At 40.0% G+C, this 13,692-nt stretch overlaps 1 protein-coding gene across 2 annotated transcripts in view; it reads right to left on the bottom strand.

The window, feature by feature from the left end:
* Positions 1 to 9,627, bottom strand: part of LOC102779230 (atlastin-2) — a 34,086-nt gene extending 24,459 nt beyond the window's left edge. For both annotated transcript variants that reach the window (XM_006806801.2, XM_006806802.2), the window contains exon 1: positions 9,536 to 9,627. In XM_006806801.2, coding sequence (XP_006806864.1) covers positions 9,536 to 9,596 — 61 coding nt within the window. In that variant the 5' untranslated portion in view covers positions 9,597 to 9,627. The remainder of the gene's footprint in view (positions 1 to 9,535) is intronic.
* Positions 9,628 to 13,692: the final 4,065 nt, after the last annotated feature.

The following is a 13,692-nucleotide window of genomic DNA, read 5'->3' as shown; positions in this document are numbered from 1 at the left end:
ACCTGATTATTCAGGACCTTGTGTAAATTCAATTCTAGGTTCATTTTAAAATAATCAACAACTGTTATTCAGCTGCTGAGACTCTAAAAGATTTGGTTTTGAAGTTTGTTTGTTTTATTGTTAATGCTATCCTTTCAGATTTTAACATAAGACTCAGGTGTTATAAAACTGAAGATTTAAACAGTTTTAGATACATTATACACTCTCAAAGCACTTTGTTTGAATAAAATGTTAGATTGAAAAACACAGCAGCAGAAGGTTTCACAGAAGTGTGATTACTTCTTTTAATTTAATAACATGATCCAGAGTCCACATAATCAATAGATTCACCCTGGAGGCAGGGCCAAGGCGGTTCTCTGGGTCCAAAGGTTAGGAGAAGCTTCATGCTTTTTTTCTTTTTTTTTTAATAAATCACACCTGTCCTGTGCCAGATGTTCTGTTGACCCACTGAGACAGACATTTTTGTGACATCAGGAGGACTGACGCTCATCGCAGGGATCAAACAGGACTCATAATCTTCACCAGCAGCTCCCTCAGAGGGAAGTCTTCAGACCTCCACTATACGCTCGGCCAATAAGATGGACAAACCCAACATGTCATGAACAGTGTGTTCATCAAGAGTGAACACATAACATGATTTTTCTGTTGTTGTTTTCTGGGTGGTGCTGAGGGCGGCTCCTGTAATCACAAGGAGATAAGAATCATTACAAACTGTAAAATGTGAAGTGTATCTCTCAAATCTGAAATAAAGTGGTCAGAATTCAATGGTGGTCACCTGCAGGAAAACAAGAGACAAACACACATTATTAGCAGTGTTTGAGCTGCTGCCCGAGCACTGGACAACATATTAACCTCCTAGGACCTGGCGTCCACATATGTGGACATCACATTTTGGGTTATTTAGAATTTAATGTTTAATTTTGCTCTACAAGGGCCTGATATCCACTTACGAGGACATTATACTGCTACTGTTCTATCAAAATTTTAAATGAATATCCTCATATGTGGCTCTCATTTTTCTTAGGAACAAAAATCTGGTTAAAAAAAAAAAAAAAAAAAATCTGGTAATTCTTTGTTTTTATATTCATCAGAACCCAATCAGCCCAAATATCAAAGAGAAATTAAAAATGCATGCCGTGGAAGAGTTCGGGTCTTAGGAGGTTAATGCTTCACATTTCTCTCTAGCGATATAACATGTACAGAGTACTGAACATTTAACTCTGTGAACAACACCTAATTAAGAACAATTCAGCCCGTTTTCTGTGGGGTTTTTTTGTTTTGCTCTTTTAAACAAGAACACTTGAAACAAATTCAGTTGAGAAAAAAAAAAAAATCTCTCACTCTCTCTCTCCCCCTTTCATTCCACTTTCAAACCTGTGGACGGTCTTTATCCTTCAAGCTCAGGTCATCTACCAGAGGCTTATGAGCTTGAGGGTCCTGCAGAGTATCTTTGCCGTTCCTAGGACTGCGCTTTTCTGGACAGAGATATTGGATGTTGTTCCAGGGATCTGCTGGAGCCACTCACCCAATTCCTGACGACTGCTGCATTCCGTAGTCAGTATCCGTAATGATCTCACTGAGGAGGCTCAGGCCTATGCAGAACAGCAGTGAGTAGATCCCGCACTTGATGGTGACTTGCGCTATAGATTTGAAGTTGGCCTCTAGTGTCGTTTGCCACATCACCAGTGAATTCCTGATGAAGGCTGTTAGGGTCCTGTTGATCTTGTACAATTCTAGGAATTCCAGGATCCAAGTGTGAGCCATCAAGTCATAGGCCTTCTTATAATCAATCCAGGCAGTGCACAGGTTAGCCAGCCTAGTCTTGCAGTCTTGGGCAACTGCTCTGTCAACCAGTAGCTGGTGTTTTGCTCCTCTGATACTCCTACCAATTCCTTTATGTGCCCCGCTGATGTATTGACCCATGTGCCTGTTCATCTTAGCTGCCATGGTGCCTGCCAGAAGCCTCCACGTTGTACTGACGAAAGTTATTAGCCGGTGGTTGGATGGGACTGATTCTTTGGTTCATTTGTATAGTTAGGCGCTCACTGACAACCTACTGGCTTCTTCAGCCAGTGGGTGTGAACCATGCTGGGGCCTGGTGGCAGTCCAACTCTTCATACTGGAGACCCTTTTCTTAAATGTCTGCCACTGTGATGGTTACTGGACCCTGTTCAGGGATAGTGCAGTGGTCTGCTTTTAGATTTACGAGCCACTGAGCATCGCCGTTATGTGTTGCGTCCTTCTCTCATATGCTCTTCCAGTATTACTCAGTCTCCAGCCTTGGTGTTGCTGTTCTCATATTGTTCCCCTGCCACTGAGAGCACACCTTGGATTGTTCTGTGAGGAACAGCTAGTTTATTCTCCTGCCTTCTATTTGAAGTGGCTGACTTCCAAATGACATAGCATTTGGGTGGTACCTCATTAATCTCTAGCCGTGAGAGCAGTTCCTTCTTCCGAATGTTGGAACACTGAGCTACTAGTTTCGCCATCAATCTGGATGCTGGGTATGGAAAATTCCATAGGTCCCTCATCCATTCATGCAACCCTTTCCGCTGGAGTTACTTATGTAGCAGCTTCCAACAGCGCCCTATTTTTGTCTCTTGCCCACTTATTTTGTCTTGTTCCACTTGTCATCTGTGTGTCCTGGTTACTCAACACCTGACGCGGACCTTGTTAATCCAGGCGACAGATCAAAGACGTCAGGAAGGTGGTTGGCCAACTATCGGAGCTACAGAAAGGGGAAATTAAGAAGCTGCCCAAGAAGTATAGCAAGCTGCCCATAAGCGACGCCTTAGAAACTGCCAAGCAAAAACTGAGCCTTTTCCAGCCGCTTCAAGAGGGTTAGGGTTAGAGAAATAGAAGGCAGGAGAATAAACCAATGTCAGTGACAGGGGAACAGTATGAGAACAGCAGCAAGGCTTGAGACCGAGCAATACTGGAAGAGGATATGGGAGAAGGACGCAACACATAATGGCAATGCTCAGTGGCTGGTGGATATAAGAGCAGACCACAAAACCCTGCCTGAACAGGGTCCAGTAACAATCACAGTGGCAGACATCCAAGAAAGGGTCTCCAATGTGAAGAGTTAGACAGCACCAGGCCCTAACATGATTCACTCTTACTGGCTGAAGAAACTGACTGCACTCTATGAGAATCTAACAGTGCAAATGAAGCAGCTGCTAGTCGAGACACTTACAATGGCTAACTGAAGGCCGGACAGTCCTGTTCCCCAAGGAACCTTAGAAGGGTCCAGTTCCATCAAACTACGGGCCAATACCCTGCCTCAGTACCCCATGGAAGCTCCTGTCAGGCATAGGGCTGGGCCATATTATACCGTTCACGGTAATACTGGTATAATGTTGGGCAATGGTAAGAAAATGAAATATTGCGATAGAATATGGGTAAAACGCGCATGAGCAGTGCCTTTGTTTTCATACGCACAAGGCGGTTACGCCTTGGTTATGCTGAGGATATGTCGGCCAATTTCCACTGGAAATGCCTTTTGGTTAAACTGTCAGCAAGGAATTTGCATTTGCACTGTTAAATTTTTCATAAAAAACAGCTGCTTGTTTAAGTGAAAATACATTGATGTTTGTTTGGGGGTTTTTTTGCACTAATAAAGTTGTGGAGTTATAAAGTATTTTGTCTAGTGTCAATTATATTGTCAGTTATATCGTTATCGCAAATTTTCAAATGTATATCATGATAAATATTTTTGGTCATATTGCCCTGCTCTAGTCAGGCATCATAGTAGCTAAAATGAATAGGCATAGGCCTCAACACATGAGAGGGGGTACATAAAGGAATTGGCAAAGCTACTGGCAGACAGAACAGTTGTGCTAGACTCCAAGACCAGGTTCACCAACCTGTGCACTGCCTGGATTTATTATAAGAAGGCCTATGACTCGATGCACCACAAATGGATGCTGGCATGCCTAGAACTGTACAAGATCAACAGGTCCCTAACAGCCTCCATCAGGAACCCAATGCAGATGTGGCAAACAACACTAGAGGCCAACTTCAAGTCCATAGCACAAGTCACCATCAAGTGCGGGATCTACCAAGGAGATGTTCCGGTTCTGCATAGGCCTGAACCCCCTCAGTGAGATCACTATGGATACTGACTACAGAATGCAGCAATTGTCAGGAATTAGGCGAGTGGCTCCAGCAGATCCCAGGAACAGCATCCAATATCTCTGTCCAGGAGAGCGGAGTCCTAGAAACGGCAAAGATACTCCGCAGGACCCTCAAGCTCCCAGGCCTCTGGTAGACTATGGAATGCAGCAATAGCAATGCAGAGATAGAAGCCACTGTCATCAAGACATGGAAGCTCCTTACCATGCATGTAGGGTTTCACCCCAAATCTAGCACCCTGAGACTGTACGCCTAAGTAGAAGGAAGGTACGCCTAAGAAGGAAGGAGGCCGGGGACTAGTGAGTGTCAGTACCACAGTCCAGGACGAGACAACGAATATCCACAACTACACCAGAAAGATGGCCACCACCAATGTGCTCAGTGAATACCTCAGGCAACAGAAACCTAAGAAATGGGAGCAAGAGGAGGAACTATCATGGAGTCTCTAACACAACAAGCAAGCCCCCAGGTACAAGGCTCTGTATAGATACCCCTGCTTTCCTATTATAATCCTGTTTCTTTTAGTTTGTGAACATCAGCTGTGTAAGACACAAACAGAAATCAGAAACTGGGACTGATTTTACAGGCTGTATTGTGAGAACATTTTCAATCTTCAGTAATTCTTCTTCTGTTAAAACCGAATGAAATCCATAATCAATGAGGGTTTAAAGTGCATTTTCTTTTATTAATTTGGTGTTACTGTCATTACAGATGTAAGAGAGACATAAAAATGCTGCCATTTGCATATATTTTATAATCAGTTCTCCAAAAGAACTGAAGGAGAGTCTAACTTGTTGCTCTTACAGAATAATACTCATAAAAAGTACAGTAACTGTCATGTTAGTTAGTGACTGAGCAGCTAGAGTGGCATTTCTCCATTGCTCTTATAAACAGTTTTAGTGCCTGATCTTCAGCTGCAGGTCTGAACATCTTTCCATTGAGTACAGCAGCAGAGCTCTGACTGTACAGCACTGACTTTAATGTACATTCAAGCTCAGAGTGACTTGTTTAGTCAAGGTATATTCATTCACATGCATGGATTAGCTACCAAACACAGCTTTCCCCAACAGATGACTGCTCAACTAAGCTAGCTAGCTCAGGATGTTAATTTCTGATTAGCTTACAAACACACATTCAACTTACCGAAAAAGTGCAGTTAGTCCTCTGGTCCTTCTGTCGGTTAATCCAGTTTACTGCAGAACACCTCATGCTGTCAGTTTGAAACAGTCGTGGTTTTGGAAAGTAAATGCTGGCCCTCCTCTCAGAGTCCTGGCTCTATCAGCCATTCCCGATTAGATATAGGCAAGTTTCTCTGTAACAGCAGTTGCCAGTCAAAGCTGTCATGATGACGTTGACCCCAATTTGACAGCATTAAGTTATTAACTAGAATCCAACCTGTGAGAAAGGAGACCCCTTGAACAATGAGAATTGCTAATAATGGCATAAAGCATCTTTGTGAAAAATCTGATAACATGGAGGAGGCGGGGTTTGAGCTGTTAGGTTGTCCATGTTTTCTACAGTTATTGGTTGGAAACATTGGTTGAGTGACTTCAAATTCATATGTTTCATGGGTCATTATTTTAATTGGCTGGAGAAGAGACAGCAGGGTGACATTTACAGCTGGGCAACTTGAGCAGGTGAAGCAAATATGCCCTGTAGCCTGGAACAAGAGGTATGCCTACAGGAAGCAAAGATTAAAGGAGTGAATAAATAATTGTTGACTAATAAAAAATTAACTGACAGATTAGCCACAGACTGACTAACAAAATAATCTTTACGTGAATATTAGAGAATATAGAATATTAGAGTATTTAGAGAATAAAATAATTAATTGCCTTTTATTTATGGGGAAATGCTGACAGTTCTAAACAAATGCAATACCATTATTGCCATTTTCAAATAAATGCATTAAACTAAGCACTCTTTACAGTGTGAATATGTTCTATATAGCATGGCTGTAGTCTTGAAGGTTGAGTCTCCTCGCAGGAATCAATAAACTGGCAGTCAGAAGTGAAAGTCTGCTGGATGGGGGGAAAACCCTGTCTAATTCTAGAAGCCTCAGCTTTCCTCTTGATTATAGTCCTTTAAGAGGAATTATTGCTATGACGGAACTGCAGGCCTGACCTGATGTGTATAGTAAATAAAACCACTATTTACAAAAGTCAGTTTTAACCTTTGGATGAGTAAAGCTCCTTGTATGGCAGCAGTGATGCTTCACTGACCTACAGATCCACTTAGTTTGAATAGAGACATGTAACCAGGACAGATTTAACTCTTTGGGTGACCTGGTCCCCATTCAATTTGTCATAGAAGCAGTGAGCAATATAGCATAAGCAACTAATGTTGCTTATGCTATATGAAAAAGACAGTCCATGCTTTAACGTTCTACTTACGAGGGCCAGCAAATCAGAATAAAGTTAACTGAAAGGGAGGAAGACATGTAGAAACTCTTTGTTTCAGATATTTGATAAACTCAGAGGGGTCACTGAGGTACAGCATTAGACAAATGAAGATCATCTGAACTGTGAATAATGCAAAGCTATTAATGTATCCAAGCATAAACATACTGTACTCTTCTGGATGAAGATTTCAAAAAGATCCATCTATTAATATCTATCATCCATCTCCCTCATACTCTATTTATAATCTAAAACTTCAGTTATGTTTTACTAATTTTATATTTATAGATGGATAGTAAAGTAGAGTAAGAAAGTAAAGTAAGATTACAAAGAGAAAAAGAAATTGAGTAAATGCATTTTGTTAAAAGTCAAAGTTTATGTAAAATGACTAAAAACATATTTACATTGTTAAAAAAAGGTTATCTTTCAGTTATTAGGGTAACACAGGGTGGGAGAGAAGAGGAAAAGTAAAAAGAGCGCAAAGAGACAGTGTGCGATGACACAGAGCAGGTGGAGAAGTTATCTTGTTTTCAAGTATTTTCAGTGAGTGAGTTCAGACTTTTCGTCAACAGAAGTCACAGTTTGTGTCTGTACCCATGCTGGCAAGACACGGTAAAGTTTCAGCGTGAAGCTGCTGGACAGGACAGTGTATTTTGTTTTCTGCTGCTGGTGTAATTATTAAGATGAAGCAAGGCTAACACAGCCATTTGCTAAAAAGGACTACTGTAGACTGCCAACTTTGCCACCAGATTGCGCATGGTTTTTGGGGAATGCAGTAAATCTATTAATCTAGGCCTGATTTGTAAAAGGTGGATGGGCTCTGCCTCAAAAAGGTGGATGGATGGGTTCAGTCATTCGGGAGGGGTTCAGAGTAGAGCTGATACTCCTCCACATGAAAAGCAGACAGGTAAGGCTGTCATGTCATAGGTAGGACAGGGCATATCCTACTGGAAGCAGACCCTGGTGTACACACAGGACACACTGCAGAGAATACGTCTATTGGCGTAATTGAAGCGTTTTGAAGTGTTAATTTGAAGTTCAATTGAAGTGTTTTTCTTTTTTGTTGTCTGTCTGGAGTATAACTTATAACGTTGCACAATGCAAGGTGCCACACAGTTAAGCAACTTGATTCAATATTGAAGAATGGGATTAATGGTTTAAAATACCTTTGTTGTTAGTGTTTCTTAAATTTAGACATAATAATAATAATAATAATAATAATAATAATAATAATAATAATAATTCAGTGTTCAACCCAACAGCCCCAGATCAGTACCACTGAGTTTTACTGTCCCACATACACTTATTTACTTTTAGCTTTTATCCTCACATTTTAAAATATTAACTGTTTTATTAACATTTTATTTATTTAAATTTAAATCTAAAATAAATAACGCTATGGAACCCTGAAAATAAACAATCTACATGCCACGCCCCCTTTAGATTCACCCTTTCAGCAAGTTGCTCAATTTAAACATTTCTCCAGTGTCTGTCCTTTGCTATTAAAACACATTAGAAACTATATTCAGTCAAAATTCTGCTAATCTGTCTTAAAGTGCTTCTATGAAGAAGCCCAGGGCTTATCTGAGAATTGCAAAACCAATAACCACGCCCTAAGAATTCCCATTAGGATCTGGCTAATAAGTACAGGTCTATAAGCATCAGTGCTGTTGCAATATTCAGTCTGAACTTGAATCGGTTGAGATAATAAACATACCAGCACAAATACATACAAATCACATGACATCTTTAACAGCAAACAGTTCCAGCTTCTTCTTCAATGACATAAGAAACTCTGTGCTTAAAAACAGGGTAAAGAACAGTGAAGGCTTTTTGATATTACAGTCAACCAACACTCCCCAAACAGACTAAGGAGTTAGTAAACTTTAAAAATCCAAGATTTCCTAAACAGCCAGCTCAGGGAAACCAACATAGCTGTCCTGGTATCCTTGAGAACCTTGTAAGCAGATTATTATGAACTACTCTAACCTGATACTGGGTGTCTTTCACGAAAACCACAATAGCATTGCTTATGCGTTTTCTTTTTTCAGTGACAGCTACACTACAACTACTGGCAAGTAATTCTTTGAAGCGCCACAGCTAAATAGTAGATCCTTCCAGTATTAAGGTAAACCTCACTGCTTATTCCTTCTGACCTCTGTCCATTAAATCGTTGACTTACATTTGAGATCAAGGGTGCAAAATCAGAGCTCCTGCAAAAATAATATAAGTTTCGTCGATACTAGAGAATTAAAAAGTTGAATTTTTCAATTCAGATCTTCATTTACAAATGTTAATTAATTTCATGAATTTCTTAATAAGAGAGGAAAACCATTTCAACTGGCAATTTTAACTTTAGTTGGAATTCGAAGTTAATTTGTAATGTGTGTACCCTAAGGCCTAAGGCATAAAGCTATATTACATTTGTAACGGTGTCCGCTGTTAAAGCGCCTCGTTATCCAGTGCGTCGTACATTAGCCTAGCTAAAATTACACAGCAAGTTAAGTTAGCTAGTTGCTAGATAATAGACGAATACGGGCTTCTATTTACTGTACATTGAGAGATCGGTTTAGCGGCTGTTATAATGACATTTTCTACAAGAATGAACATCAGCTCAAGGGGTAAGCAGTAGCAGGAAAAACAAACACATTCAGCTGCAGGTGAGGACAGCTGAGTGGCTTCACACCGGCTTTATTCTAACAACACACTGCACAGCGAGAATGAGTCGTCCCCGGCTCAAAGAACACACGCTCAGTGTCATTATCAAAACAATACAATCAAAACAATCTTTTCAGTGATATTTTATCGGTCGAACACAGCGGGAAGCTCAAATTCGCAATAATATGCGAAACAACGGCTGAGGCGAATATTTGGCGAAGCGGAGCGCTGCATTGTCATTTCATAACCGTTGTTATCCATCAAACGCACACAAACACACTGCGGTTAAATCCACACAAAAACTCTTCTTACTAGAATCTTTCAAGTCTCAGAGCGTTAATTACCTTCTTTCAATATGCTGCTTTTATGACTCCGCTGTTTCAACCTGCTCTTCTCATCCGCCATCTTTCTTAACCCGCAAATAACGGCAGACCGCTCTGACGTCACCGAACTCAGAGCGGCAGTAATGTCCGTGGGGTCCTAAAATACACAACCGGCCTGTTCCTCGTGTAAGTTGGCTTCTGTTCTGCAGCCCTCACTTTCCATGGTTTCATGGCAATATTACTAGGTAAATTCCAGAGGTAGGAATTAGACACTTTCTTTGAGAAGGGAAGTGACTCAACAGTACCTCAAATTTCGGTTTCTTTAAGTGGTCGAAAAAGTGGATCCAAAAGCAGAGGTGGGTCGAGTATCCAAAAATTGTACTCAAGTAAGAGTAGCATTACTTTAAAATATTACTACAGTGAAAAGTAGTCTTCAAAAAAGTTACTCGAGTAAGAGTAAAAAAGTACTTGGTGAAAAGACTTGGAAATGTCTGATTTATTTTATAAATAAATGCTATCAGACAAACAAAAATAAATAAATATACAAATTTTAGTATTTTCAAAAGGAATATATGTAAAAACATCAACAAAATAAGGCACAACAATTCTAATTTCAAGATTTCCGATTTTCACAACATTTTTCAAACAAGCTTTTTTCACCAATACCTACAGTAAATAATATAAATATATAAACAGTGCAAACAATTTCCAGTGACAAGATATGCTGTAAACTTTATATTCATTTTTGCTCCAAATGGCACAGCAGCCTCAGAGAAAACAGAACGAGGCATCTTCCTCATGTACATACAAGGGAGCTCAGTTTACCATAAATTGTATGGGTGTGCATTTATTTCTGCATATTTAGTAAAAATGTGCCATTTCTTGACTCAGTAAGGTGATGGTTAAGCTTCAGCAGCAGTTTGCTCTCAATGTTCTTTCTGTGAAGCTGTAACTGTTTAGCAGTGAACAGGAGATCCTTTCTCTGTAAATTATTTTATCTTCACTCAGTGGGGCTTTTACACGATAATCATGAAAGTTTGTGGTCAGGCACACTGCAGGCTCCCACTGACCTGCTTTCATGTTTGTTGTGTGTCTTTAAAGTTGGTTTTGCTCACAATTTCCTCTGTCTTCACACCTGGATGGCAGTGTGGTTGACTCTTACATTATCTGATTTTCATTCTGTAAAAGAGAACAGGCTGAAATTAATGAGTTACAGTTGTCATACAAACAGACAGCTGCAACTGAAACCTGCCACAAAACTGTTAACTGTCACTTACTTCCAGTTTTGAAATTAAGCTACATGTTTTGTTTGTTTGCTGATCACATTATCGCCACTCAAAATTATAAAAATAAATAAATAGGAAATTAAGCATAATGGCACTCTCCATAAAGGGACCTGTTTTTACATTGAATTACAGCTCAGCTAAATGACAGTTCCACTGTAACCTATTATTTGCAGACAAAGAAGGGTAAAAATGTTTATTTTGTGTATGTGGATAGTCACAATTTTTACGGTCTGAATTACTGATGAAAACTTAATCAACCAGTCTGCTTGCACAACTCAATTGCTTATATATGTTTTTTTAAAAAATGAGGAAAACCTTTTTCATTCTGGATATAAATTTTTTCTCATTAGTGAATATTTTAGAAAATGTTGTGAAGATTTTAACCAAAATTAACACTATTTCAGCAACTCTAACTCATGTGAAGAATTAAGAACGCAAAATAAAAAACAAAACAAAACAGCAACCACAGCTTTCATTGGGCCAGCTCTGTCACTGGCGTAAAGAAAGCTGTGAGCCTTGTTTGTAAACTCTGTTTAATGTGTGGAATTTATTTGGATAGTGTTTAGTCGTGTTACTGCCCGTGAGGCTAGCTTTAACATCTACTCATACATGAGCAAGTTATTTTCATATTGGTTATTTGCCTAGTGGTTCACTATCGGTTTCTGAGTTCTGAGTTTTTTCCTTTTTTCCTCCTTTGCCTTAACTGATCTCCCTTGTGAGCAATGTTCCTTCTAAGCTGCGCACGTGCGCAATTGCGCACTGCTGGCACAGTCTCTGCGCACAGAAAATCTGTGTTGCACACAAAAAAAAAACTAACCTGAATTGAAATTAAAATAAATACATTAACAATTCTGTTTTGCAGTGTTAGTCAGTAAGTGACCGGCTGCTCCCGTATGGGATTAGAACGATGCCACCTTATCCCATAGCAATGATGCAATTCACATTTGCATCATTGCAACAGCTAATCAATGTCGACAGGCTATGACAGCGTCCTTATGTGCCGACACCGGTGTTTTAGCAAGCAAAACGGCGTGGCTGATGTGTAGTGAAGCCACGTTAATGATAACGTGTACACCTATTGAAGATGTGAACAGGACAGACGGAACAATTGTGTTGCTAGGCCATGTAAAACCAGAGTTATGATAAAAAATATCTGCAATGTTTGTTTTTTTCCTGAATACTATCTTTGTTTATATTTACTGCGGGAAGAAATGGTAAAAACGGCATTTTATAAGGAAACACCCCCCCCCCCCCAGCCTTTCCTATTGGTGGAAAAATGTACTATGTGGACCAATCAAAAAATGATATGGCAACATGGCGTTTAGTTGTTTAGGAAGAGGGAAGTTTTAGGCATTGTGGCAGTGTTTTGAGATGTGAGAGATTTGCAAGTTTAGCACAAATCTTGTGTAGTTAGTGTGTAGTGTATTCAATAGTTTTGTTGTGTGTGTCAGAACAATGAGACGACTGCTGAATGTTACAGGTGTTACAGCAGTGATACATCTCCTGTTGTCAGGCCTGCAGGGATCAGACTGTTGTTCTCCTTTATCTCATAGTGGACAGAAATTATTTTTTGGAGTGAAACAAATAATTTGTGTGACATCAGATTTGATGCAGAAAAGCTGATTGTTCTGTAAATAGTTTGAAATGTTTATTTAAAAACACCTTGGCTGCATTTTTAGATAAACAGCTGCAAAAAACTTTGTTGTTTGCATAACTCAGTTACTTTTTTGAAGAAGTAACTATATAATTAATTGCCCAACATTGGTCATTATATGCTGTATTTTGCAGATAGAGAGTTACAGGACAAGCAAGTCAGAGCTTTATATAAAAAAAAGAAAGTTGTGTTTTCAAAATTGGAGTTCAAGTTATTTTTACTTCCAACAGTGTTAACATGCTACACAGGTCATGAACAAATTTTTTTTACATTTTCATTGTAAGTGGGATAAAGCAGTTAATTAAAAGTAGTCTAACATAAATGTAAATGCTGTAATTTGATTATTTTAACAAACATGTAACTTGGATGGATTTGATGCCCGCGTGACCACAGTGCACACGTCAGCTGTTGCTCACAGTGGTCCAAGTGTTCGCTCAGGGAGTTTGTGTGTTCGCTCACACACATGAAAAATTAGAGGGAACATTGCTTGTGAGGCTCTCGTTTATGTTACCTCCCATGTCCCCTGGCAGATCCGGGTCGTAACATAAGTGGGGGCTCGTCCAGGATACCTTTCACAAAGTGATCCCTGTTTCTAGAAATGTGAAAGTGTGTTTGCTTTAAAGTAGCCTTTTCCATTAGAGGTTAAGCGCTATGTTGGCTGCATTTTGTTTGGAGCACTTAAGCACTAGTTGCTGCAAGTGTGATTTGCTGCAAATTGTAGACCACTTTAAGCTGCTGGTCCCAAAAACAGTTTGTAAAAGTGAGTTAAAAGCCCTAGTAGTAGATAAGTTGGTGGAAGCTGGCCTGATTCAAGTACCTGATCTGGCTGAGGTCTCTGTTGGGCTAAGCCAAGCTGCCTTGCTTGAGGAGGACCATAAGGATGGTTCCAGTATGGATGGTGAGGGGATGAGTGGGGGTAGACGCCGTGCAAGCTTCCTCTCTATGATCCACTCTCTTCTGGGAAGGCCCAGGCCAGCAGAAGGCTGGAGATAGAGGCAGAAAAAGCCTCTATCTGGTGTAAGCTTGAGCTGGAGTCCCAGCTACAAGCCTTATCTGCCTCTGCTGACTTTCCAGGTTCCATCTCCACGTCTGCTATAGCATTCGATGTCAGTAAGTGTATTTCTCTAGTGCTCGCTTTTAGGGAAGCTGAAGTTGATTCATACTTTGCAGCATTTGAACGCCTTGCTAGTGCTTTGCAGTGGCCTATTGATATCTGACCCCTTTTGTTGCAGTGCGAA

Source organism: Neolamprologus brichardi, chromosome 6 (genome assembly GCF_056152115.1).
Source record: "Neolamprologus brichardi isolate AB-2024 chromosome 6, ASM5615211v1, whole genome shotgun sequence".
Lineage (NCBI taxonomy): Eukaryota > Metazoa > Chordata > Actinopteri > Cichliformes > Cichlidae > Neolamprologus > Neolamprologus brichardi.
This window is presented reverse-complemented; position numbering and strand designations above follow the sequence as displayed.